The 26,932-nt window shown below is 44.7% G+C and overlaps 1 protein-coding gene across 2 annotated transcripts in view; it reads left to right on the top strand.

Moving 5' to 3' along the window:
* LOC146361081 (FERM, ARHGEF and pleckstrin domain-containing protein 1-like) overlaps positions 1–26,927 on the top strand; it is a 74,075-nt gene extending 47,148 nt beyond the window's left edge. Inside the window, exons 13-28 of one of the 2 annotated variants that reach the window (XM_084922553.1) lie at positions 1,050–1,260; positions 8,088–8,296; positions 10,330–10,416; positions 12,131–12,264; positions 13,046–13,127; positions 13,242–13,303; positions 13,392–13,567; positions 13,649–13,779; positions 13,865–13,933; positions 14,021–14,110; positions 21,019–21,101; positions 21,512–21,624; positions 22,546–22,706; positions 23,396–23,503; positions 24,894–25,045; positions 26,036–26,927. In XM_084922553.1, coding sequence (XP_084778679.1) covers positions 1,050–1,260; positions 8,088–8,296; positions 10,330–10,416; positions 12,131–12,264; positions 13,046–13,127; positions 13,242–13,303; positions 13,392–13,567; positions 13,649–13,779; positions 13,865–13,933; positions 14,021–14,110; positions 21,019–21,101; positions 21,512–21,624; positions 22,546–22,706; positions 23,396–23,503; positions 24,894–25,045; positions 26,036–26,111 — 1,944 coding nt within the window. In that variant the 3' untranslated portion in view covers positions 26,112–26,927. Of the gene's footprint in view, positions 1–1,049; positions 1,261–8,087; positions 8,297–10,326; positions 10,417–12,130; positions 12,265–13,045; positions 13,128–13,241; positions 13,304–13,391; positions 13,568–13,648; positions 13,780–13,864; positions 13,934–14,020; positions 14,111–21,018; positions 21,102–21,511; positions 21,625–22,545; positions 22,707–23,395; positions 23,504–24,893; positions 25,046–26,035 lie in introns of both variants that reach the window. The other variant, XM_084922552.1, reaches the window with a different exon arrangement.
* The last annotated feature ends 5 nt before the right edge of the window (positions 26,928–26,932 follow it).

Below are 26,932 nucleotides of genomic sequence, written 5' to 3'. Positions count from 1 at the left end.
TGTTTGTGTTAGGAGCTGGTCGTTACTGATGAGAAAGTAGCAGTATGTTATAAAAAGTATAAAATAACTGCTTACCGTTTTAGTTTAACAATAACTAAAGTAACTAAACCTTGTAACTCTTCAGGAACTGCACAATACTGTCACATAATTAAACTGACAAATATTTTATTTTCTGCCTGGGATGTTGTATCTTTGGCCAAGCTTTTTAATCAGCTGCTTAAAGCCCTGCTTTTCCAACACATAACCCCCGCAGTAAAATCCATGGGTGCTTGGAGTTATTGGTTGGCATTACGTTCACACCTCATGCTGCTAGCATATCCTGCTATCTTTGCCTCAATGAGCAATATGAGTTTCTTTTACACTTTCAGCAGGAATAGTTTTCTTGCATATCAAAGTACTGTGTTTTGTGAGAGGTTGTTGAAGTAGCTCCGTATTTAGGTACTAAATCAACATTGGGGGCTGACATTGGCTCTCACTCTTAGACATGCTCAGGCTTGTCTTGTCTGAATTATCCTTCAGTCTATGCCATAACCTGATGGGCACCTCCTGAGAAATCTAACTACATGTCAGGTTAACTCAACCCACAAGTGTTTTGAATTAATCAGTGAGAGAATAACAATCATTGCCTCAGTATAAAGAATAATAGTCATAGCGTAGATGTATGGACTCAGAAATGTCAACTACCAAAATAGTGTGAGGGAAAGTACAGTAGAAAACCAGAGGGAGAAATATGTTTACCTTTACTTGGAACTGCATTAGAAAACGCCGAAACACAACCACACGATAATTAACAAGCTTTTTTTTTTCTTCTTCTTTTTTTAAAAATCACTCCTCAGCATCTTTGTTTACATCTGGAGCTGTGATTACAAAGCTTATGTACCCATGCCGTTCCAGGGAGTGAAAATGTGTAACTGAGTGCTTGCTCTAAGGCTGTCCCTGTAATAGAGCCCAAATAAATAACAGTTTTATCCTTTATTATTCCCCCCTTTTAACCTTTCATTCCATCTTCTCTCCATGTTCTGTCTTTTCTCCCCTCTTGTTATTTGCAGAGTGCCACGTCGATCCTGTTAGCAGACCAGCCTGACTCAGACAGATTGAGCCATCTGGCTGTACCTAATGGTTCGGAGGAGCCACAGGCGGTCACGCCCCCCACCAACGGTCTTCATGGCCTAACGGCAGCGCCTGGCTCAGACCCGACTAACCCCCGACAGAACCACCACGTTGCGGGATCAGTACTGGACCAGCAGCTCCTCAACCCAGGTCCATCCTGCAGGGCAAACAAAGGCAGCAGCTCTTCTATTCCTTACATAGACTGCAGCGACATAGACAGTGAATGTGATGTGACAAAGAACAACAGGGCTACCCGGGGTCACAGCAATGCAAATGACAGCAATGAGCATGAGTCTTGTGCTTATAGTAGGCACTTGGGTAGTCCTGGTCGAAATGGGGGGCAAGCTGGGAGGCTGTTTGGGGCTGTTAATGGGTTCTATCACACCAATCACCAAGGGCTGATGCAGCAGGGTATGGTGGGGAAGCAGCAGCAAAGCATGCAGGGTAACAGGAACACTGTAAATCAGTCTCCTGTGTGTAACAAGTTTAATGTGAGTCACGAGCTAACAGATGAGGACGTTTTGACAAATGGGCGTCTCCCGCTCCACAGCACGCTGTTAGATGAGATCTTTCAGGGGCGAGACAAGCGAGGTGCAGTGTTGGGTCGTCCATTAGGAACTGGGACACGCAGTCAGTGCTCCAGCCCGGTGATCAGCAGCTTCCATCACCGCACAAACTCACTCAGTCACTCAGAGATGACAAACGGTCACAGTCAGCCACGTTCAGCTTCGCGGTGGGATGACGGCGGGCATTATTTCAGTAAACGTCCCGGAGCGCTCCCTGTGGAGACTCCCATGGTCCCGCCATCATCCCATCCACAAAACCACTATGGCAGCTACTCCCCGATCGCCTCAAACTGCACTTCGCCAAATCTGGCTAAACCGTACTACAACAACAACAACATGAGGAACCGCTCTGACACTGACCCGTTCATTCTCAGCCAGCTGACATCGACACCCATTAACCACCGCAATCGCTCTGGGCTGCACGCCAAAACTCCTGGCTCTGCCCCACTGGAGCGTAGAATGATGATGACCAACGGCAATGACAGGAACCTCCTGGTTCCTGGTCAGCCACGGTCCAATACGGTGCAGCGGATGTTCGGGCGTCAGGGAAAGCCCGGCAGCAGCCCGTCTAATAACAAATACAACACTCTAAACCAGCCGGTCCAAATGATCGACGGGTCTACTAGCAGCGGCACCGACACCAGCGACACAGAGTCAGACACGGGCAGCAGTGCGTACAGCCAGCCCTTAATGTACGGCAACCCGGCCGCCGTCAGCTCCATGATTTCGGTTAACTCAAACGGCACATCCCCACTCTCTCACACCAAGTTCTCTTTCGGGAGTTTGCAGTTGGAGGAGGGTGGCGACGGTGAGGAGGAAGAGGAAGGGTGTTACCGCTTTAATGAGGAAGACATAGGCGGTCGGGTTTTTAGCTGTTGAGCGAGCATGAGTGGGCAAAAGGAAAAAAACAACGTGTTAATTTAGTGTGTTACAGATAAACAGATGTTTAAAGTCGTCTTTTTCTTCTTAGAGACAGCTTTGTCTTCCTGCAACACTGATGAGCACCGAAATAGAAGGAAAACACTATGGTTGATTGCGATGCTTTTACACCTTTTATAATCAAGCACGCTTTACGCACAGGGTCTAACGTATTTTCTGGAGCGTAAACATAGGAAAAGATGTGTGTTTTCTAATGGCGAATTGAATCTTTAATAACATCTGTTGTTTCTAAACTCCTTTTTTTAAAATTACCTATACAGATTTCTTAGTAAGCTGCTAGCTGACACTTTTGTGAGCCAGCCAGCTCTTTGTATAAAAAGAAAGGTAAAATAATGAGCATACTTTTGGTAAAAGCTTCCTCACAACGTGCCATAACTCAGAAACGTTTATATTCACTGTAGTTGAATGTGCAGAAGGAAATGTTTCATAGAAAGTTAGAGGAAAACCTTGAAGTTTTCAAAAAATTCTTGTTCACTTCACACTTTACTTGTTAGCATTTGCCACATAGTTGAGAATTAAGACATTTTTTTCTTATTTGTGGGACATTAAGGTGTAGAAGTGTGTGTGAAGAGTTTTTTTTCTTTTTGGTAGTAAATGTGATACTTGATTGGTCTTTCTAAAAGCTGTCAAGCTCAGCAGATTTTCTGCCTTTCTGTGGCATTATACACCCATTTTGTAGTTATAGTGTAGCTTTTTTCTCTAAATCAGACTGTCTGGTGCAATAGATGGACTTTGAGGTAATAGTTGAAGTTCATAAATGGATTTGATAGGATGCTAGGAGGGGAGACTTCTGTACAGTTGGTCTGATCCCCTTTAACTGTACAGTGTATTTGATTTAGTTAGTAGATTGAATTGTACTTGGAGTGTTACACTTTGGGAAAAGTGTGTTTTCTATGTGAGTTACTGGGATCTACCAGAGGAGGAAAATAGCCGACTGCTGTTGTTCCTGTCTTCTGAGCAATTTTTCATGCATTCAGTTCATTTGTCTGTCTGTCGTGGGTGATCTGCATGGTATTCTGGATATTTGCGGTCATAACTTTTTGTATTTAGACCAATTGAAGTAGGTTTGCATCAATTTTAGGGAAACCCTAATCTTTTATATCTGTGTTTTCTAGCTGAAGCTCCATTTGTCTCTACATTTCAACACTTATGCTACTTCAGCTGGCTGGTGATGGGTTTAGGGGGATTTCTTCAGCCTTTATTTCTTTCTGCGGTTATGCTTTCTCTTTCTGTCACGGTTTATATGCACACAATCAGCGGTAATCAAACACACCGACCGCCATCCTCGTCCTGCTTTGCTCGGCTTGGCTCCAGGCATGCGCTGCAACCGCAAACAGAGGTAACCCTGTTATCTTTCACCTCTCTGGATGCTGTTTTCTGCTGGTGAAGGCTTCCCATCTCCATCTCTGTCATTGGCTGCTCCACTACAGCACGCTGAATTGGATCTAACTGAAGTGAATTAAAGTGTGGGCTTCTCTTAAGACATGCAGGAAATGTTTGAATGTCCCATAAACTAAATCAGTACAAAAATAAGCCAACCTGTTGAGTATCAGTTGAAATTACTTTAAAGATCAACACAAGAAGCTTTTTGTTTAGATGTCATGTGTCAGCACTGTCATCCAGATGGACTGAGTAAGCAAAAATTGCATTAAATGGTATTAAATCAGTGTCTTAGCTTGCTCATTCTCATTCTGGTTTGGTTCTTCTTGCATATTACAGTCTTTTTGCACCTAAATTGTAGCACAACAAACACAAACACAAACAGTACTGTTAGTAGATTCAGTTTCAGGAAGCTGAACTGTTTTGCTGATATCGGGGATTCAAGTTACAAGGTGGCTTAATTTGGACTGAATGTCGTCAAGATTTTATCAGCTTCCGAGGTTGAATGACCTTTTGTTTCCTGCTGCCTCTACCTGAATCAAATGTTCATGATTCACTCTTTGTAAATGTTTGTTTTTAAGCATGTTCTCGCTTCTTTTTTTTGTTGTTGTTATTTCAAGGGGTTGAAAAAAAGTCTTTCAGCACTGTTTTCTCACCATTTCACTTTCTGTACTGTAAATGCATGTTAACCAGGTGAAGGATGTTGCTGCTCTCTGTCACTCAACTCTGTTTTTGCTCCCTTTGTCACGCTGTGTCTCTGTCATGGGGCTTAAACTGGTTCCAGATGTGTGAGGGTGCAGTTTAACACAATCCTAACAACAACCCTATAGCTTTGCAGGTTTTTAGACTCAGATACTTCTTACTGCAGTTTTTAGCCCTTTTTTTGTTGTTGTTATTGTTGTTGTTGCTCCTCGCTCATGATTTCTCAACTGCACTGTTTTGTTTTTAAATATTTAGAAACCATTCGTACCCATTGCGGTTTCCTCACCAAGCATGAGGACAAAACAAGGCTGACTCAACTCCAGTGCTCTTTTAACGGAGACTGAGAGGGCGAAGGTAGACAGACACAAGTAACGTTCAGCTTAAAGCATAATGCAAGTGCAAAAATAAAGATATCTTTGAGAGATATTGGCATTTTATTTTTTAAGGTATGAAAGTCAGAGTATTGTGAGAAGTTATTCACATGCAAACACTGGAATACTGGGGTTGAGTCCAACTTGTCTTTAGTCTCGCTGCCTGTCAACAAGTAGCACTTGAAGCCAGTCACTTCCACTGAAGCTTGTTTTTGTAGTTTTAATATAAAGTAGATGCAGTAAAAGACTGATTGATTGATATTTTGTTTATTTATGGAATTAATTGCAGCCAAATTTGGTTAATTTGACTGATTAATTTAAAATGAAAGGTAAACTACGTTGTAGCTTTTTTTTGCGATTATATATACATATATATACACACTGTGATGATATCAGGTTGCATCACGAAATAGTTTGAAACTTTTGAAATATTTGATGTCTTTCTGAAAGCTAAAGATTTATATATGTTGAAAATATGAAGCTACAGCCAGTGGCAAGTTAGCTTAGCTTAGCAAAAAACATACCCCATATCTCTGTCTAAAAGTGACAAAGTCCACTTGTTAGCAACTGTAAAGTTTAGAAAATAACTTGACAGGTTGCGGTTTTGTAGGCATTTTCTCACTTGTTGCTAACTAAGCTAAGCTAACTTAAGCTAACAGAGTTCATATTTATAGACATAAGAGGTTTCAGTCTTCTTATTTAAGTCTGAGCAAGAAAGCAACCATATTTTCAAAGTGTTTCTTAAATTTAGATTATTAAAATGGTATACAAGGGTACTGCTGCGTCACTTGATCCTTTAATCTTTTTCTTTTTACATGATTTTTTTTAAAAGGTGTAAACCACTTGTTTGCTGTTCTTTTAAAGTTAAAGTGGAGACCTTGGTGGCAGTTGGGGTTTGCATGTTTTCTATTTATTTGTTCATTTTAATGACTGTAGCATGCTTTGAAATTATAAATACTGAACATGCATCCATTCTAGTCAAAGAGCTGCATAAGCATCTTTACAAATTAACACGCTGATTTTGAATGGACTAAAGCTGCATTGACTCACTGTTTTTTCTGTCTCTGCTGTAACACTTTGTATTCCTCCACACCTGTCCTTTTTTTTTTTTTTTTTTTTTTTTACATTTTCATCACTAAGCACCTTCTGAACCTTTTTTTTTGGTGACTTCTCTGAGGCCCCCTTCCCCCATTTTCCCTTTAATCTCTCTTTTTAACACTGTAACTGATTGTGTGAACTAGTGTCAATAAACAAAAAAATGATGACATTTGTCAGAAGAAAAGGGACTTGGGAATTTCTTTAGAACAAACAGGTGCTGAACTGCCGTGCCCCTCACACACCCACCTATATACCCTCCGCCTGCTCGTCACATGGATCCCACCAGTGTTTTGTGTTGTGGTAGTTAGTCTGTAGTGTAGCCCAGCGGTCCCCAACCCCCGGGCCTCGGACCGGTACCGGTCCGTGAGTCGTATGGTACTGGGCCGCGAGAGTTGAGGCTCAGGTGTGAAATGTATAGTTTTCAGGGTTTTTATCGGTTTTCAGCGTTATTTTGTTATCGTTTTTATCGTTTACTCGGTTTTCCTGGGTCTTTTCACGTGTGTTATGAATAAATTTTCTTTTTTTCAGTACCGGTACTGGTTTTATTTTGTTGTATTTATCCGCGACACCTTAAAGGCCGGTCCGTGAAAATATTGTCGGGCATAAACCGGTCCGTGGCGCAAAAAAGGTTGGGGACCGCTGGCGTAGCCTGTTTGTCTTTTTCAGTGTTGTACTTGATTCCACTCCGTTTATTGTTTTGTAGCTTCAGTTCGTTTTTTGTGGTAGTTTCTTAGTGGTCTTCTGTATGGTTGTCAGTGTTGTTATAGCATCCCCCCCCCACACACAGACTTGCACTCATTGGTTGCCATGGTTTTATCCATGATTCAGTTTGGTGTATAGAAGTGGACTCTGTGGAAACTTTGCACCTGGGCAAGTATACAGTCACGAGTCACGACTTAGTACCATGTAGTTACCATGTAGTTAACATCTGTAGTGTTTCTCATTAGTGAGAAGTAGACTTATCTTTTTACCCTTTCCATCATTTTCATAAAGGGCTGCCAGAAGCAGATTTAAACTACTCAGAGCAGATGCCTGTTATACAACAGCTCCATTTAAGGCATCATCAAAACTTTTTAGTAAAAAGTTAAAGTGGCTAACTTTTACTGCTTCCAGCATCTCAAAGTGTAGGTGATCTTTTTTTAAATCATAAATGTTTGTAAATTTAATGGCACTGATCAGTCTTGTACTGTCCTTCTGGTGTTTATGTAGGCAAATTGAAGCAAAAGATAGCTTGCTGATGAACTATGAAATATGCAGAAATGTTCAAAGTCCTCCACTATGCACACCATCATTCTTCCCCTTAATTTGCCTATGTAATGCCTTGATATAACCTTTATTAATGGTTGGCTCCTTACTAACAGTCTGTTTTTCTTCTCTCCATCCCTTCTAGCTATGCTTTAATCATATTCACATTCATATAAGTGAATGCAAATAGAATAGAGTCAGTGGACTGTAGCATTTGGTCAAGTGGCATTTGGTCCTAAAGTATGATCTAAATGAGAGGTGCTCATTTAGACCATACTTTACAACTGATTGTGTAGAATTATCCAGTGTTGAAATTCATTGCCAATCATCTTGTTTTATGTTTAATTGAGTTATTTGGAGACAATATTATTGAACAATTCTTCTTCTTCTTGTTAAATATGTTTTTAGGTGCACAGTGCAGTGAGCCTGGAAACCTTTTGCTTCACTGCTGTGTCTGGCAGAATAAATAATTCTGTCATGATTAAATGTTCTATTAAATGATAAGAAATACAAATACAAGTTGGCAGTGCATTTCATTGTAGAAGCTGAATTTCTCTTTGTATCAAATTTAACACTGTCCCTTATCTTCTCTTGTCATCTTCTCTTACTCTTTGTTCTATTCCTAACCTCCGCTTCTCCCCCCTTTCTATATTCTTCTTTTCTTCTCGCCCCTCAGGAAGTCCGGGTTCAGAGAAGTCTTCGTTGGGAGGTCCTCATGTAGCAGTTAATGGGAACGGCTCTGTGAATGGGCAGAGAATGGGAAGGACTGGGGTCCTGGGTGCTGAACAGAGTGCTGAAATCCAGCCGTTATCCCCACTTACCAGCCCGCTGCTTACCGAAGCGGGATATGTTCGCAATGATGAGGAAGACGAGGCGAGGAGGAAGGTGGGCATACAGAGAGTAAGAAGGTGGATGGGGAAATTTCTTGGAATCACTGAATTGGCCCCCAGAAGGACTTCAAAGGAATTTAGTCTGGACTAAGAAGTTGTGAACACCCAAGTCTTTCTTTCAGTACTTGGAAAAAAACAATGCTGTGACTCAGACAAATGTGCAGAAGCCTTTAGCCACCCCTCTTTTCTTTATATTTTCATTCAAGCAGCCAGAGATTCTTGTAATTTTTGTAAGTGCGCTTGAGCAATAGTTTTCCAGGCTTTCTTAAGTCCTTTCAAAAGTCTTGGTGACTTTTTCACTGATTTCAATCCAGTTCTTTCGCCTGACCATTTTCATAGGAATGATTTGTTTGTTATCATTCCTAACACTGACCTATGAATCACTGAAGCATTAATATGGTCAAATCAAGTTATGACCCTGTGTTTACACAAAACAGACAGGAAAAGAACCACGAAGTAACAAAGAACCAGTTTTGTTGGTACAGCCTGTCACGAAAACACATAACTTGCTCTTATTTCTTGCATATACACATGGAGATATGAGGAAACTGGACAAGTAGTGGACAAAATAAGAAGTGGCATACCTGGAAAAAAAACAAAACAAGACCTTGTTGCAGATGAACTATATCTGAAAGTCTTGTCCTTAAGAAACAGGAAAAGTAAAGCAAAGACCTGACTCAGGACCTGAGAGATGCATCTGGACCCTAAGGTTGATTCATCGACTGTTCACTGAAACCTCATCAGAAATGGTCTCAGTGAAAGACTGGCTGTCAAGAAGCCAATCTTAAGGAAAGAAAGGGGTGGGGGTAGGAGTGCTGAGGTATTCCACATTACAGAAGAACTGGAATGAAAAACAGTGACATCAGGTCTGAAGGAGTGACAAATCCAAATGTGAAAGTTTTCATTCGAATCATTGTCAGTATGTATGGAGGAGGTCATTAGTGTGCTGTGAGTGTCCACAGCAGGGGTCTCAAACTTAAATGAGCTGTGGGCCACTGCTGGCACTGTCATCTCATTGGAGGGCCGCTTCAGTGTTCAACTAATACAAATATTGTATAACAATACAAAACTGCAAACGTGAATGCAAATTTGTTTTCTCACTCTTAACTAACAGAAGTCTTTCATTGAACTACCAAATAAACAAAATGGTTCTCTCTTTCTGACCAGACATGTGGCAGCACTTCCGCTATAATTTTGTTCGTATTTTAAAAAAAAATGCAGACGTAAGTGTACACATTAGTTTTTGACTGCTAGTGAAAAATGTTTCACTAGCAGCATTTTTTTTTTTTGGCTTTTTAAAGAACTTATTTTAACATTGGACTCAACAACAAACAAATCCTCCCTAACAAAAAAGTAACTTCGAGGGCCAAATTCCATTATATTTCCCCATATCAGTATACAGGCCACAAGTAGGGGTGAGGTGGGTGGCAAGTGGCCCCCTGGTCTACAGCCATCTCTAAAACATGGTAGAAGGTCTGTCATGGTTTGATGCTGCATTTCAGTCAGTGGTGTTGGAGATCTTGTCTAAACTGATGAATTATGAACACAGAAAAGTACCGTCAGGCTTTAATCCACCAACAGATGAATTTGCCATCATGACAATGATCCCAATGACAACACCAATGCAGTTAAAGCACAGTTTGTTAGAAAAAGAAACAGTGGACACTATCAGTCATGGACTGGCCTCCGCAGAGCTCAACTGGTTAGATTTACACAAACTCTGTTTTTAACTTATATATTTTATTTCCACATATTAGCGCATATTTCAATTAATCAATGCAGCTATTTCCAATTTTTCTAGCAAAATGCAAAGAAATAAGGTTGGCTAAAGACTTTTGCACGTTACTGTAATTTGGTGAGACAAAGAAATTATTAATTGGGGGAATTCATCCAAATTAATAACAAGAACTGAACTGCTGGTCTTTCGCAACATAAAATGTGCAGACTTCTTTCTGTAGAAGATGAGATAAAAATATATATAAACAGATTGATTTGATTGATTTGCTTCTTTTTGTTTCTGTCTAGAAGTTTCCCACAGACAAGGCTTACTTTATAGCCAAGGAACTATTGACCACAGAGCGGACCTACCTCAATGACCTGCAGGTTATCACAGAGGTAAAGATAGTGGTGCCTCTTTGTCTCCATGTATTGTCCAGTCTCTTGTGTCCAATCTGTTATCTCTTCCCTTGACACTGTGAGGCCATTACCATCTGGATTAGACTGAAAGTGGCAGGACCAAGAGCCAGTGTGGTCCTAAAGCATACCGTGAGCCAAGGCTGGTTTCTTTAGAGCCTTAGTACTGGAATAATGAGTCAAAACTGTTGGTTTAGAAGCCTAATTTTGGGACAGTGTACCAAAATTAATCTTTTTAAAAGCTCATGTGCTGGAAGAGTGAGTCAGGGTTGGTTTGCACCGCACAACGTGCTGAATTCGAGATGCAAGCGTTGGTGTTTTTTACAGCTATATATTAGAAAAAGAGGCCCCAAAGGGAAAGTAAAGGCTCAAGTCTGAACCAAACTCACAAATCTCACAGTGTTTGTTCTCAGTAATGCAACATTAATATTACATTAGTTCCAGCACACAGTTCCAGTCTTACTTCTCTTTTTTTATTCACATCCCAGAAAAAGGCTTTTATGTGCCTTTAGTTTGGCCCCCGACTGAAGGCTGAAGTTTATGAGCACTTTTCTCATGCAGGACAGAGATGAAAATGCATTCAGTGCAGTGCATATGCTACAACTCTCTTCCTTGTAAGTGAGCAGACTTGTATCTTTTTGCTGTTACATAGCTTGGACAGACTAATTAGCTCCAGGCTCTTTTGGTTTACAAGTAAAACTGCTGAAGTCAACACAGAAAAAAAAAACCCACTCTGCATTTATAAAAACAGCGTCTGGGATGAAAGTGCAGCTTAATGTGGGTCAGACTCAGTCTTTGCTTTTATATGACTCACTTTTATTGTCTGTCGCAACTGCTTTAGAAAAAAAGAAAAAAAAAAAGGAAATGTGATAGGCGGGGTTATAATGAGTAAAGACCACCAATACAGAAACACAAGTTCAGCACCTGCTTGCTAAAGACCTGTCTCCTTAATACTGAGACACTGACGGTGACCTCTGACCTCGCTGTGGAGTGGAAAACGCCTCTGTTCCTACTTTTTCCTTTCTCAGCTGTTTTTCTTCACATTAGTAGTTTCCAGCCTCTTTGATGTGGAAAGAAGGCGTGCGCGGGTGCTTTTTTAAAACCTCTTAAACATTTTCCTTGGCTGGTACAGCTCACGCCTGGGATCCCACACCCACCCATCTTTTTCTCTTCTTTTTTCTTTTCTTTTCTTTTTTTAAAATCTCGTGTCACTCATGCTCTTTACGGGCAAGTCCGTCTGTGAAACTGCTGGACTGCCGCCTGTCTGCTCGAGCTCTCAGATCCTGTGTGATTTACTACAGCGGGGAATATAACACCTCTGTGTCAGGGGTCGTGGTGCGCTCACACGGGGCCCTGAGCACATTTATGTGTGTCTGATGGATTTCTGTTGTCATGTCCAATCCCTCATCCTGGATCCTACCAGTAATGTGTGGGACCTCATACTGGATGCGTCCCTTCCAATCTCTGCCAGTAATCTGGGGGAGTTGTGGATGAGTAGGAGTTACATTCTCATTATTTTTATTCCTTCTGAATGTTTTGTTCACTTACTTGTGAGGAGCAGAAAAGGCACTCATTATGTGCCGAAGTATCCGATATGGAAATACAATTTAAAAAATATATGTATATAGTAAAAGATAAAATGTGATCTGCATTTTCTTCTTTTTCCACATGTCCACATTGTTTGTCAATTTTCTAGTCCTTCCACAGCGCTATGGGGAAAGATGAGGCTTTCCCAGACTCTGTTAGGAGCCTGATCTCTGCCAACTACGATCCGGTGTACAAGTTTCATCAGGGATTCCTCAAAGAGACAGAGCAGCGGCTGGCGCAGTGGTCAGTGTCCATCTGTTTCCATTCAGAAAAGTTTTTTGTTTTTCAGAAATTTACAGATGAGGTTTAAAATTATTTATTTTTACTGTATGTTTATTTTGTTTAAAAAAAGGGCTTGAATTAAAGTTGTATTTGTTATTTTCATTTTCAGCTCTAAAACGGCCACAAATTAATTCCTTCCTATTTTTATGTTTAATTCAAATGTGTAGAACATTTTCCACAGTGCAATTAAGCAGGATTAGTGCATGTAATCAAAACAAGTCCAAAAAAAATGGGAAGCATTTTAACACCAGATTAATCTTGGTGCTGATGTAGGATCAGGAAAAACAAATCCCTTCTACTGTAGTTCGTCTCTGTGTGCTGCTTTGTTTCCAAGCAGTTCTAGTCATGTTTCATAGTCATATTCAGCCTAGATTTTTTTTAGTAACCCAAGGAATTATTTGAACTGATTACATTTTCATTTTCCTTAATCTGAGATGGCTAAATGGCTTTGTTGGAAATTTTTTCCTTCACTTGACATAATGTGGTATGAAAAAGTCTGTGTTCGTGCAAATACCTGAAATTCCTCACTTTCCCAGCTGTCGGAATCTGTTTTGTGTTATCTCTGTAATGACAGGCAGGAGGACACATACACACTCACACACACTTACACACACTGGTGAGATGAATGGGTCTGTGGGAGTTGAATGAAGACTTTTCCAGTCTTGTGTAAGATGTTTTGAGCTGACACCTACTGGTGAATCTGTGCTCCTGCACATTAACGCACGTCTTAATCTCTCTTCAGGGAGGGCCGATCTAACGCCCACATTAAAGGAGACTATCAGCGAATTGGTGACATTTTACTCAAGAACATTCAGGGTCTCAGGGTAAATCTCCATACTTGACTCTGGATCATTAATTTCATAAAATAAGGTGCATTTTAATGTTTATCTTTTAATTTCTGTCTCTTTTCTTGGTTTCATCTCTTTCCGTATCTGCAGCAGTTGACAATTCATCTCCAGAAACATTCAGAGTGCCTGGTAGAACTGGAGCGGGCCTGTCGGTGGGTGGCAAAACAGTGAGCATGCAGACAAGTTGTTCAAATCAAAACAGGATGTCCTAAAGAGAAACTTCATCCCTGTGACTATCAGGTCCAGTCGGAAGGTGGAGACTTTATGTCGAGACTTCGAGCAGCAACGGGTTTGCTACCTGCCCCTCAACATCTTCCTCCTCAGGCCTCTTCACCGCCTGCTGCACTACAAACTTATCCTGGAGAGGCTCTGCAAGCACTACCCGCCCACACATGATGACTTCAGGGACTGTAGAGGTACACAGTCCCCCACACCTACCCTTTCCGCTCATGTGTGTATTTTCTTTCTATATATGAAAATAAATCTGTCTCCTCCAGCTGCCCTGGCGGACATCTCGGAGATGGTGTTGCAGCTTCAGGGAATCATGATGAAGATGGAGAACTTCCAGAAGCTTATAGAACTGAAGAAGGATCTGAGCGGCGTCGAAGACCTCATCAGCCCCGGAAGGGTGCGGCTCTTTAATAATTCAGCTGGTCTAGATTCATCCTGGACATTTGTAGAGTTTTCACTTCCTTGCTCTGCCGTCCTTACAGGAGTTCATCAGGCTCGGTTGCCTCAGCAAACTCTCTGGAAAGGGCCTTCAGCAGAGGATGTTCTTCCTGGTGAGACTTTATGCTGGTTTCCACAAAAAAAAACAAAGCATTTATAATACCTCTAAACAAACCTCTTCACTCTTTTTCTCTTTCCAGTTTAGTGATTGTTTGGTGTACACCAGTCGAGGCATGACTCCATCCAACCAGTTTAAGGTTCATGGCCAGCTGCCTCTCTATGGCATGACGGTACATAATCAAAACACACACACAAAGCAGTTTCTTTTCCTTACGAAAGGTTTTTCAGATTTGGAAATGTTACATGTTAGGGTTACAAGTTGTTCATATCTTTAAAAAAATATATGTTATTTCAAAAGCACCTTCTTGAGCCTTCTGTTTAGGAATTAAATATTGTCAGTGAATTATATAATTTTATAAATGAGTAACTACAGAAGTGCTCCCTACAGTCAAGTATAATTAGTATAGTGTGTGTTGTTTATGAGGTCAAAAAGATAAATGCACATCATATTATAAATACAATCCCTTTCTTTCTATATAAACATATTTTTGTGTTTTTTAATTTATTTATTTTTACTCTGTCACATTAAATGTGCTTAAACATAATTTTGCATCCACTACAGAGAATAAATAATAATAATAATAATAATAATAATAATACTACTAATACTACTACTACTACTACTACTACTACTACTACTACTACTACTACTAATAATAATAATAATAATAATAATAATAATAATAATAATAATAATAATAATGTGGCGAGCTCAGACAAGGAGGAGACGGAGGTATCGTTTGGTCTTGCTTCCCCTGAGCTAGCCAGGGAGCACAGCCGTTTATTTACATTTGCAGAAAACACTGCCGCTAGCTAACTGCTCAGCGCGGCAACAACAACAACAACACAGGGCGCCCTCTGACCCCGGAAGGACACACCGTCGCAGCGAGAGGGCGTCACCTGTCACTATGGCAACATAAACAAAACATAACTGTACAAACAGAACCCCGAACAGCCCTGACCCACTACATAGCCCCCACCTAAGGGGTCAGTCGTCCCCGACGACCCCATTACCCCACACAAAGTCCTGCAAATGTCCAGGTGCCTTCTTTTGGCGCACCGGCCGGTCACGACCGGCGGGGGAAAAGTCACTTGGGTCAGAACATGGGGTGCCACCATCATCCCCTGCTCCGGCGTCTGCTGGAGCGAGCGGTCGGTACGGTGAGAGCCTGTCCCGGTGCAACACCACCATGCGCCCCGGGCCCGGCATGCGGATACGGTACACCACGTCTGTTAGCCGCTCCACGACCTCTGCCGGCCCTTGCCAGTGACTGCAGAGTTTGGGGGACACTCCTCTCTTGCGAACCGGGCAGTACACCCAAACCTTGTCGCCAGGCATGAAAACCCCCCCTCGGCACTTGGTGTCGTAGGCTCTTTTCTGTCGTACTCCGGCGCTGGCCTGGGCCTGGCGGGTGTAGCCATGAACCACCTGCAGCCGCTCCTTGAGCCTCCTGTAGTAGTCCATCTCTGGCCCACCATCAATCTCCGGCTCGGGGGGGGACCCGAACACCAGATCCACAGGCGTCCGGAGCTCCCGTCCAAACATCAGAGCGGCAGGTGTGCACTGGCTGGACTCCTGCACCGCAGTCCGATACGACCAAAGGACCAGGGGCAGATGTCGGTCCCAATCTCGCTGGTGGCGGCTGGTGAGAATGGCGAGCTGGGTGGCCAGCGTGCGGTTTAAGCGCTCAACCAAGCCATCGCTTTGTGGGTGGAGCGGTGTGGTTCTCGTCTTCTCCACCCCCAGTCGCCGGCAGATCTCTCCGAAGACCTTCGATTCAAAGTTACGCCCCTGGTCACTGTGGAGCTCAGCCGGGACCCCAAAACGGGTGAACATCTCCTCCACCAGCTTCTCGGCCGTCGTCGTTGCGCTCTGGTCCGGCACCGCGTAGGCCTCTGGCCACTTCGTGAAATAGTCCATAGCCACCAACACATACCGGTTCCCTGACTCTGTGACGGGGAAAGACCCTAGGACGTCCACTCCCACTCTTTCCATTGGGGCCCCCACCAGGTACTGCTGAAGGGGGGCAGTGGAGCGTTGAGTTGGGCCCTTCTGTGCCGTGCAGGTGTCACAGCAGTGCACATGAAGTTCCACATCCCGTCGACAGCCAGGCCAGTAGAACCGTCCCCTGAGGCGGCGGAGAGTTTTGGCGTTCCCATAGTGTCCTTCCCCCACCGAGCCATGGACCAGCTCAAGCACCTGCGACCGCCGTGACCGAGGCACCAACAGCTGCAGGAGATCTCTGCCCTGACCGGGGGCCCGCCATCTCCGGTACAGGAGGCCGTCGTGGGTCTCCAGATTGTTGTGCTGGGAGTAGTAGGCCTTCACCTCGGGCTCCTGTCCCGACACCCCCGTCCAGGCGGGGCGTTGCGCCGCCTCCAGCCAGGCCCCCACCTGAACCAACGTCGCGTCGGCCTCCTGCTCCCGCTTCAGCTGCTGCGTTGTCAATGGGAGCCACCCCCCTCCGCCGGCTGTGGCCTGAGCAGTAGCCACCCCCAGCACCTCCTGGGCACGCTCTTCCTGTCGCAGGCAGTAGCGGCACTCGACGGCTACGCAGGGCCGTCTGGAGAGGGCATCAGCGTTGCCATGCTGTCGACCTGGCCGATGCTGGATCTCGAAGTCATAGCCCTGAAGGACCTCCAGCCAGCGGGCCACCTGCCCTTCTGGGTGTTTGAAGTTCAGGAGCCAAGTCAGAGATGCATGGTCAGTGCGCAGGAGGAACCGGCAGCCGTGCAGATATGGCTGGAAGTGCCGCACCGCTAGCACTACGGCCAGCAGCTCCCGCCGGGTCACGCAGTAGTTCCTCTCGGCTCGCCCCAAGGCACAACTGAAGTACGCCACCACCCGTTCTCCAGCCTCGTCCTGCTGGGAAAGGACCGCCCCGACCCCTACATTGCTAGCATCAGTGTCCACAATGAAAGGTTGCCGGGCGTCGGGGTAGGCCAGGACTGGGGCTCTGGTGAGGGCCTCCTTCAGCTGTTCAAAAGCCGCAGCACAGGCATCCCCCCAGCCAAACAGCTGTCCCTTGTCAGTCAGGCGGTGGAGGGGGCTGGCCATTGTCGCGAACCCTTTGATGAACCGACGGTAGTAGGAGGCTAGGCCCAGGAAGCTCCGCAGTTCTTGGACGTTCGAGGGAGTCGGCCAGTCCCGGACCGCAGCCACTTTTGCGGGGTCAGTGGCAACACCTCGAGCGCTGATCACATGGCCCAAGAACGTGGTCTCTCTCGCCAACAGGCGGCATTTCGCGGGGTTGAGCCGCAGCCCAGCTCGTCGGATGGCACTCAAGACCTCGCTCAGGTGAGACAGTGCACTGTCGAAGTTGCCACCGTGCACCAACAGGTCATCCAGGTACACAACGCAGCGGCTACGAGGGATATCCACGAGCACCCTCTCCATCAGCCTCTCAAACGTCGCTGGCGCAATGCAGAGCCCAAATGGCATGACCCTGAACTGCCACAGCCCCTGTCCAATGGTGAATGCAGTCTTAGGCCTTGCGTCGGGGGCTAGCTCCACCTGCCAGTAACCGCTGCGTAGGTCGAGGGAGCTGAACCAACTGGAGCCGGTAACGTAATCTAGGGCCTCGTCGATCCGCGGCAGCGGGTACGAGTCCTTCTTGGTGACTGCATTGAGACGGCGAAAGTCCACGCAGAACTTCGGGCTGCCATCCTTCTTCCCCACCAGAACCACGGGTGCCGCCCATGGGCTATTGGACAGCTCGATCACCCCAGCCGCAGCCATCTCACGGATCTTCTCTTCCGCTACCTGCCGTTTCGAGAGGGGCAGCCGGTGTGGGCGCAGACGGATGGGCTGAGCAGAGCCGGTGTCGATGGTGTGCTGGACCAGACTCGTCTGCCTGCAGTCTTTGTCACTGCCGGCAAAGATGTCCACATTCTCGTCCAGGAGGCACCTCAACCGCTGGCGCTGGTCGACGTTGAGGCCTACGCTGCTGCGCTGCCAAAGGTCATCAACAGCCTCGATGGTCTCGGTCGAAGGAGGTTTGTCAGTCTGAGAGGCTGAGGCTGAGGCGAGTGGAGATGACCCGGAGCCACCGGCATCCGAAATCTGCTGAGCGGCAGCTGCCCGACGCCTGTCTCGTCTGGTCCCCGCTCCCTGCTTTTGGCCGCGCTGGAGAGCAAAAGTCTCTGCGCCAAGAGTGATAGCCAGCTTTGCGGTGTCGACGCAGGCCCCCCAGCGGCTCAGCAGATCCAGGCCAATGATGCACTGGTCTTGAATGTCGGCGAGCCAGAAGTCGTGCACCAGCTCTAGATCCTTCACTCCATCCGCAACGGTTTCTTCCCCCGCATAACAGTTTTCTCCCCCGTCACTGTCATCAGCTGGGTGTCTGTGGGCAACCAACCCTTCACCAGTGGCCCGGATGTTTCAGGGAGCACGCCAGGTCGTATCAGGGAAATGGTAGACCCCGTGTCCACCAGGGCCTGGCATGGCTGGTCCTCAACACAGCAGCTCAGGTGGAGTCCCTTGAGGTGCCCAACTCGGCCCACCACTGTGCATCGTCCTTGGAGGGGGGCAGGAAGCTGGAGCGGTGGTCCCCTCGCTACACCGCTCCCTCCTCGTTTCCCTGAGGCTGCGTAGTTCCGGTCTTCGGGGCTGGTGCTGGGCAGTCACGCGCCACGTGGCCAGGCTCATCGCACCAGTAGCAGCGGTCGGTTGGTCGACGAGGATGCCTCCGGGGCACCGAGGGTTGCAGCTGGGACATCTCGGCGACCTCCCCCTCCCCGTCGCAGTCTGCGGCTCTGATTTGGGGGTAGTTTGGGGGGGGCACCTGCTGGTTAGGTCGCGAGGTGAGCAACGGCTCGGCCCTTTCAGCCTCAAGGAGCGCCTCACGGAGGGTCTGAGGCATGGCCAGGCGGACGTGTTGGCGTAGTCGCTCTGGGAAAAGTCCTCGCAGAAAAGCATGCAGGCTAAGCTCCTCACGGGCCGCTGCTGGAAACTCCGGGTAGCCACGACGAGCATACAGCAACACGTCTGCTGCAAAGGTGCCCAGGCTCTCCCCTGGTCAACGGCTCCGGTTGGTTAGCTGCTCTCTGCTCTGATCAGTGGAGTGCCGCTGCCCGAATCGCCTCTCGAGTGCCGCGGTGAGGGCCTGGAGCTCATGCTGCTCTGCCGGGGCTAGGTCAAGGAGTATCTGCAGTGCATCTCCCTCTAATGCTAGTGCTAGGTGTGTAGCAGTCTCCTCTTCGCTCCAGCCACTATGTCTGGCGGCTAGCCGCACTTGTGAGAGGTAGGGCTCTAACGGGGTTAGCCCGTTGTATTTCGGTACCTTAACTGGCGTGGTAGGCATAACTGCTCGCGGTTGGGGGCTCGGCGTGTGGGTCGACAGAGGTAGCCCATGAAGCATTGCCCTAGCATCTGTCGCGACGGGCCGCCGCCGCGGTGCGCTCGCACCATCGGGACCCGTCGGGGGACTTACATGGCCGCTCACATCCTCTCTCTTCCATCGCCAGTTTCCCAAGCGGGGAATGTTCTCCTCGACGGCTTGCTCCAGCCTCTGAATGTCTCTCTCCATTACGGCGAGGGTGAGCTATCCCACTTCTGACACCAATGTGGCGAGCTCAGACAAGGAGGAGACGGAGGTATCGTTTGGTCTTGCTTCCCCTGAGCTAGCCAGGGAGCACAGCCGTTTATTTACATTTGCAGAAAACACTGCCGCTAGCTAACTGCTCAGCGCGGCAACAACAACAACAACACAGGGCGCCCTCTGACCCCGGAAGGACACACCGTCGCAGCGAGAGGGCGTCACCTGTCACTATGGCAACATAAACAAAACATAACTGTACAAACAGAACCCCGAACAGCCCTGACCCACTACAATAATAATAATAATAATAATAATAATAATAATAATAATAAATTATAATTATTATTATAATTATTATTATTACTAGGGATGCACCGATACCGGTATCGGGTATCGGCCTCGATACCACATTTTCTAAAGTACTCGTACTCGTTAAAAGTCCCCCGATACCGAGGACCGATACCACGGTCTGAGACCTGCCTATGTTTGAGCGGCATGTAAGGGGTTAATCACAGGCGCCCAGTGCCCGCCCCCAGGCCCCGGCTGCAGCTCAGAGCGGGGAGAAAGCGTGGCGAGACATATCAGCTGTGTGGAACTATTTCAAAGTGAATGAAGACGCAAAAACAAAGGCGGACTGCAAATTGTGCTCAGCGAAATTGTCCAGAGGAGGCTCTAAAGGTAGCGCATTTAACACAAGCAATTTAATCAAGCACCTAAAATCCCAACACAACAACGAGTACAAAGAGTTTACCCACGCTTATTTACCCACGCTTATTAGCACAGAGGAGCATAGCTGATGCTATAGCAGTGGGACGGAAAATAGTTGGGCATTTTAAACATTCCGCCTTAGCCTACTCCCGCCTCGAGGACATTCAGGGACAGCTCAACCAGCCAATAAAGAGACTGCAGCAGGACGTACAGACGCGCTGGAACAGCACGTATTACATGCTCCAGTCCCTCATTGAGCAAAAGCGAGTGCACGAACTCCCTGACTATCTCACTGCTCACCAATGGGCTCTTATGGAGATGACTGTTGCCATCCTCGCCCCCTTTGAGGAACTAACTAAAAAAGTGAGCAGCTACGACGCACTAGCCTCTGATGTCATCCCAGCTGTGACTGTGCTAGTGAGACTTCTAAACAGAGAAACAGACGAACAAATTCAAAATTTAATTTTGTTTTTTTATAATTATTTATTCTGTAATATGTTCCATACAACATGCTTTTCATTTTAAATAAATGTTCTTAATTCCAAACTAGTCCCTTGTTTGTTTGTTTTTTGTTAAATTATAGAACTAAAGCTGTTACCTGCAAATTTAAATCATGTTTTTATTAAGTACTCTGTATCGGCGAGTACTGAAATGCAAGTACTCGTACTCGTTTCCAAAAAAGTGGTATCGGTGCATCCCTAATTATTACTGACTGAGGAACTAATATTTCATAGAAACTTTTGAAATAGCCAAAGTACTAAAGCAGTAGTTAGGTAAACAGAAATGATGTTATTATGACATTAAATGATGACATTATGTTATTCCCGCAGATCAGAGAAAGCGAGGAGGAGTGGGGAGTCCCTCATTCGTTCACCTTGTTCGGGCAGCGGCAGTCTGTGGTGGTGGCAACCAGGTATTCATTAACACACATGCAAAGACGCTTGTAGATATCTGAAAATGAAAGCAAAGAAATTGCAGACAGGAATAAAAGGGGAATAAAAATACAAACCGTGCATTGTGAATGAAAGAGGAAAAACAGCTGGTCTGTATTAAATTAATAGAGGGCAGCCTCTTAAAGTTTGCTTATCCTCAAATTAAACTGGACTGCGTGACCTAGTTTCCAGTCACTTACTCAGTCACTGATTAAAAAGTTTTATCTGGCTGTAAAGTGGCAGTTTCATGTGAAGCAGACTTCATATGCATTTCCCTTCATGAAGGCTTCTCATTTTCTGCCTTTTTTCCAAACCGATCTGCTCAGCTGTTAAAGTTAGAGATGCCCTATCACTTGTTTATTTTAACATGTCTACTTCCTGCTGTGTCCAGCTGTGCATCAGAGATGGAGCGCTGGGTGGAGGACATCAGGATGGCCATCGACCTGGCAGAGCAGAGTAGCAGTTTAAACAATGACCTGCTCTCTACCAGCCTCTCTGACAACAGTAAGTCATCTACTGTTGGTTTAACGCTAAACGTTAAATTGATTCTTCTCCCTGCCCAAACACCACATTATCATCACATCTGTCAGGACTGTGGGAACCAGAAAATCAATAAGATCAATCATTAACCACATGTCTACACTTCTTTATGAGGCTTTTTTCTATAGGCCTTTTTTAAATAGATCAACCCTTACCTGTTAGACACTACTGCGCAGTCCTCCTCCGCAGCTTTCAGCACCCCATGAATATACTCAGGTCCAGGTGGTCGCTTCATCGTATTTTTAATGTTACCTGATATATGTAGGTGCAGACCCGAGGTATCCCTGACTTTTCTCATCCTGTTGTATCCGTCAAGCTATTCAATAAGGCCTCCTCCCGTTGACCCTACATTGTTTGTCATTGGAGTCCACATGCCATGTTCATTTTTAACTCAAGCGGTTAAAGAGTATTGCCTTACAAGTGACAACAAAAGAGGGCTTCTTTCTCTTTCTCTTTTCCTTTTTTAAAAAAAACGAAACTTTATTGAAATTGCTTTGATGCTGAAAGATTCCCACGATAAAAGGGCTTTGTTCTCATGTTTTTTGAGCCCACTACCAAAGCCCATGGACATGCATGTTAGGTTAAAAGGTTATTCTAATCTATCCATAGATAACAACGGGAGTGTGAATGACTGTCTGGCTCTGTGTCTTAGCTGGGATACGCTCCGACCCCTCTGTGACCCTGATTTGTACACAAATTAGTATATTTGTGGTAAAGTCCAAACATGAGCGTGGTTGCTCTAACAGATGTTTTCACTTTGTAAAAATAATTTGATGGCTTATAATCGCATGGAGCATGAATGAATGAAGAACTCATAATGCATCTCTTCAGAGTGAAGTTCTCTCCTGCTAACCACCCTCGTTTTCACCTGCCTGTTTTTTGCAGAGCTCTCAGAGGACGGAGGAGGTGAGCAGGAGTCTGAGGACGAGCTTGCCGGCTCGCGCTCGTCCCTGGAGCGCCAGGGTCATCGCGGTAACACTACCGTGCATGTCTGCTGGCATCGCAACACCAGCGTTTCCATGGTGGACTTTAGCATAGCTGTGGAGGTACCACTAATGCCCGTCTTCTCCTGCCACATTCCCTGTTTTTCCTTCCCACCTCTGTCTTTGTAGTCCAACTGCTTGTTTGTGTCCCACTTGTTTACCGCTGTTCTGTCTTCTTCTTCTTTGTGCTCAAAGAACCATTGCCCCGATGTCCTTTGTGTCTTTTCTTTCTGCTCATATCTGTGTTTTTGTCTTTCTCCATCGGTGTCCATCTGTATCTCTATTTCTGCATCTGTGTGCACTAACATTGGTAGAGGCCATCAGTAGTGCGGCCAGTGAGTTGATGAGGCCCCTCAGCAGACTTCAGGGGCCCGCATCTCTTGCTTTGCTGGTTTGCTGGTACAGAAAACACAGCCTGTCTTTTAGCGACACCTGCTGGATTGGAGAGGTACTGCAACAGCTGCAAACGTGTTTAGCTATACAAATCAGAAATAAATTAATAAATGACTCTTATAATATTTTTTCCTAAAATTCGCAAATATTTATGCATTTTTTGCACTTTACCTACTGATGTTCACGCTAAATTTCAACATGACTATATTACATTGACAGGACCTGATGGCTTTCTCTTTCCCATAATCTCCTCCGTTTTAACATCCAGTTAGACTAACACTGTGTTGCATCATTGAGTCATCATTGAATGTTTTATCCATTTGCTTTTTGCTCTCTCCTTTCTTCTGTCGCCCTCGCAGAACCAGCTCTCAGGTAACCTGCTAAGGAAGTTTAAGAACAGCAATGGCTGGCAGAAACTCTGGGTGGTTTTCACCAACTTCAGTCTGTTTTTCTACAAGTCACACCAGGTAAGACGAGAAGGAAAACAGTTACAGCGCAAATACGCAGATGTGGTTTGACTTGATAATTAAAAGTGGGAAGCTGATAGTGTCTTTAAAATTTATTGAATTCACTTTTGGGAAGGTTACTTTTAAAACCTCCAAAAGTTGATCATGTTCATCTGGACGTAGCGTTTTGTGGGAGAAACGTTTCGTCACTCATCCAAGTGACTTCTTCAGTCTCAGCTGACTGCAGGTTTCCCCAAATCTTATAAACAGTACATTTGCATATTGACTGAAACCAGCCGACTGAGGGAACAATGGGCTGGGAGGTCAATCAGTCAGTCAATCATAATTATGCAAATTCTCATGACCATTGATCAACAACCACTGACCAAAACCCACTGATCAAAGACCACTGATCAATGGCCATGAGTACCATTCACAGAGAGTTGGGGAATGGCTGCAATCACAGCATTGTAAGATGGCGAAAGATGTACCCTTAGGCCCTTAGACGATCTTGTATAGAAAACTATTCCGCACGTATATAAAACAGGTCCGCGGCTCCAAACCATAGTAAAGGGACCTCTGGCTTATATGTCGGGCTTGTAGCCGAAAACTAGCTTTACTTTGTTGTCTGGGTCCACTTTGCTAGTGAGAGCCAGAGAGAGGCGTTGAAAGGCTGCTCCGACGGAACTTATTGTTTCGGAAACACGAACACAGTGTACAGTCGACTCTTAATAACTTATTTACAACTGGGCTCGTCAGGCACCCTTTTTGGCTGCAGTGGTTATTATTATATTTGCATGCTTCCAGTTCCCGTTTCTGCTCGGTGACAACTCGTACTTTTCGACTTTTTTTTCTCCCTCCCTCGCGCTCACAGACACATAACAGGTATGGCAGTCCATTCTCCCTGCAGCACAGACTACACTGCCCATGAGGCTACATTCTTTAGGGCTGTGCCTGTACACTCTCCCTATTGCCTTCATATTAAATCTTTTTTGTGAATAATTTTTTAAAATATTTCTTCACGTCATTATGCGGGCCGCAAGTAGAGGTGATATGGGCTGCAAGATTGAGACCCAGGCATTAGAAGCCTCATAATGTGTGTTTTGGTGGAAACCAAAAATAGAGAGGTGACAGAAACAGGAAAATACCACCGTGTAATCGATTCATATTAACAAAGTAACTGTATTCTGAATACTACCTTTTTAAACAGTAACTGTAATGGAATACAGTTACTCATATTTTGTATTTTACATACGTAATGGCGGTACATGTATTCCGTTACTCCCCAACACTGATTGAATTAGACTGAATTTGTGCAGTCGCAGCCACAGAATGTAGTTTCGGTTACTCTGATCAGTTCAATAGTAGAGGTTGTATTAACAGATGTTTCCCTCTTCCGACTCATGTGCAGGATGACTACCCTCTGGCGAGCCTCCCTCTGCTGGGCTACTCTGTCACCGTCCCATCGGAGTCAGAAAACATCCACAAGGACTACGTCTTCAAACTCCACTTCAAGTCTCACGTCTACTACTTCAGATCAGAGAGCGAGTACACCTTTGAGAGGTGGGTGTACAGTAATAGAGGCAAATGCAGAAATGCAATTAGTTACAACGTGCTTCAACTTAAACCATCCTTTTATTTTTTTAATCCGACTCTCTGAAGCTACATCCATCTTTTATGATGTTTGATAAATTCCTTAAATCTTTTTAATGTCCAGAACGACTCCACAGCTTGATGCTGACTTTTTAAATTGTCACCGTTTTTACAGAAAAATAGAAAATAAAACAAAATATGCCTTAGGATGTGGTTAAGCTGTGAGTGGCAACTCATATGGGTATGCAGTGGTCTCAGGCGTCATCTAAAGCCTGGAAAATTGAAATCAAAATTGAAACCAAATTTTTTTAGGAACATTTGGAAATGCATTTACTATATGTGTTCAGAGCGCAGTACCTTGTGATCACCCTAGTACCTTGGTGCTAGCGTGATACACTGAATATCATGTTATAAATATAAAGCTCATCTTCTCTTCTTTCTGAAACATTTAGATTTTCTCTCTAGCACAGATGGTAAGAGAGTGACACTCATTTAAAGAGCACTTGTAAATAAAGGCTTAAAATTTAATCTGACACTTGAACAGCTGAAAGGCATTTCTACATGCTATGTGTGGGTCCAATAGACAGGTTTAGAAAAAACAATTACAAACTACAGGAAAGAGACTGCTTATAGTCTGGGCACTCTTCTGAAATTCAGATAAATTGTTTCATTTTAAATGTAAAAGTCAATTTCTGTCTAGTTCAATTTTAAAAAGTAAATATTAACAGTAACACTATTCAAACAGTCTCCTTAGCCCTGTAACCAACTAGCAACCTTCCCAGGGTGCACCCCACCTCTCGCCCTATGATAGCTGAGATATGCTTCTGCCCCTCCCACGGCCCTAAATTAGATAAGGTGGAGTAAACGGATGGACGGACTATTCAAACAGAACTTCTGTGATGTTTGATATATTTCAATCAATGTTTGAATCTACTGATATAAATCCTTTTTTCCCACCAGGTGGATGGAGGTGATCCGGAGCGCAACCTGCTCTACTAGCCGATCACTGCCGAGCACCAGGAAAGACCTTTACTGATGATTCCTCCACCTCCACCTCATACTCTCTTCAGTGAAGATCTCGACTGCACAAACACCAGGAAAGACTGCACAAGCGGATACTAATTATTACCTCTGAATCCTTACACAGACTCCACTCAGAGGTCTTCTCTCTTCACCCTATTATTACACACTTTCCACACCATTAGTGTTTGATTAGCAAAAACTGTCTGCAGTGATCCACAATGTAATTCTATGTGTAATTTTTCCATTTGTCTTTGTCAACCTGGAGCGCCACGTTGTGTTATTTTTTTTTCTTCCACCAAAGCGAGAGAAAAGGCGTACCCGAGCGCGGGCGAAGGATCTGAATCCCTTTGGCCTCACTTTCTCCGAGCACTCCTCTGGTTCACTGATATTTGGCCGGTGCTTTATAATATTTTATATTTCTGAAATGGATGAAAAGTGTTTTAAGATCGGAAATAAACTTTATGTAGAAAGCTGTGTGCATGTGGACACAATAATTGTGTTTTTAATTGTATGACAATCTGTCTGTATGTAATTTGATGACTTAAATGTAATGTAAGTTTGGACACAATAAGTAATCCTGCAATGTTTTTTTTTTTTTTTTTTTTAATTATGTCATCCTCTTTGTACAGTACTTTTGACACTGTGAAATATTCTTAATTCTTTTTTTTCTTTGTCTTGTTTCGAAACACCTGAAACCTTCTTCCAAAGCCAACAGAGATTTTGCTGGTTGATTGCCAATTACCTTCTCTTCAGTATTCCTCAAGTTTTATGGATTTTACTATTTTAAAATAAAGATGAATAGATTGTGTTCATGTGGAACAAAATGAAATTTAT

This window comes from Perissodus microlepis, chromosome 23 (assembly GCF_051167445.1).
Source record: "Perissodus microlepis isolate ML-2025 ecotype Zambia chromosome 23, ASM5116744v1, whole genome shotgun sequence".
Taxonomy (NCBI): domain Eukaryota; kingdom Metazoa; phylum Chordata; class Actinopteri; order Cichliformes; family Cichlidae; genus Perissodus; species Perissodus microlepis.
Note: the sequence above shows the minus strand (reverse complement) of the source record. Positions and strands in the feature narration are given on the sequence as shown.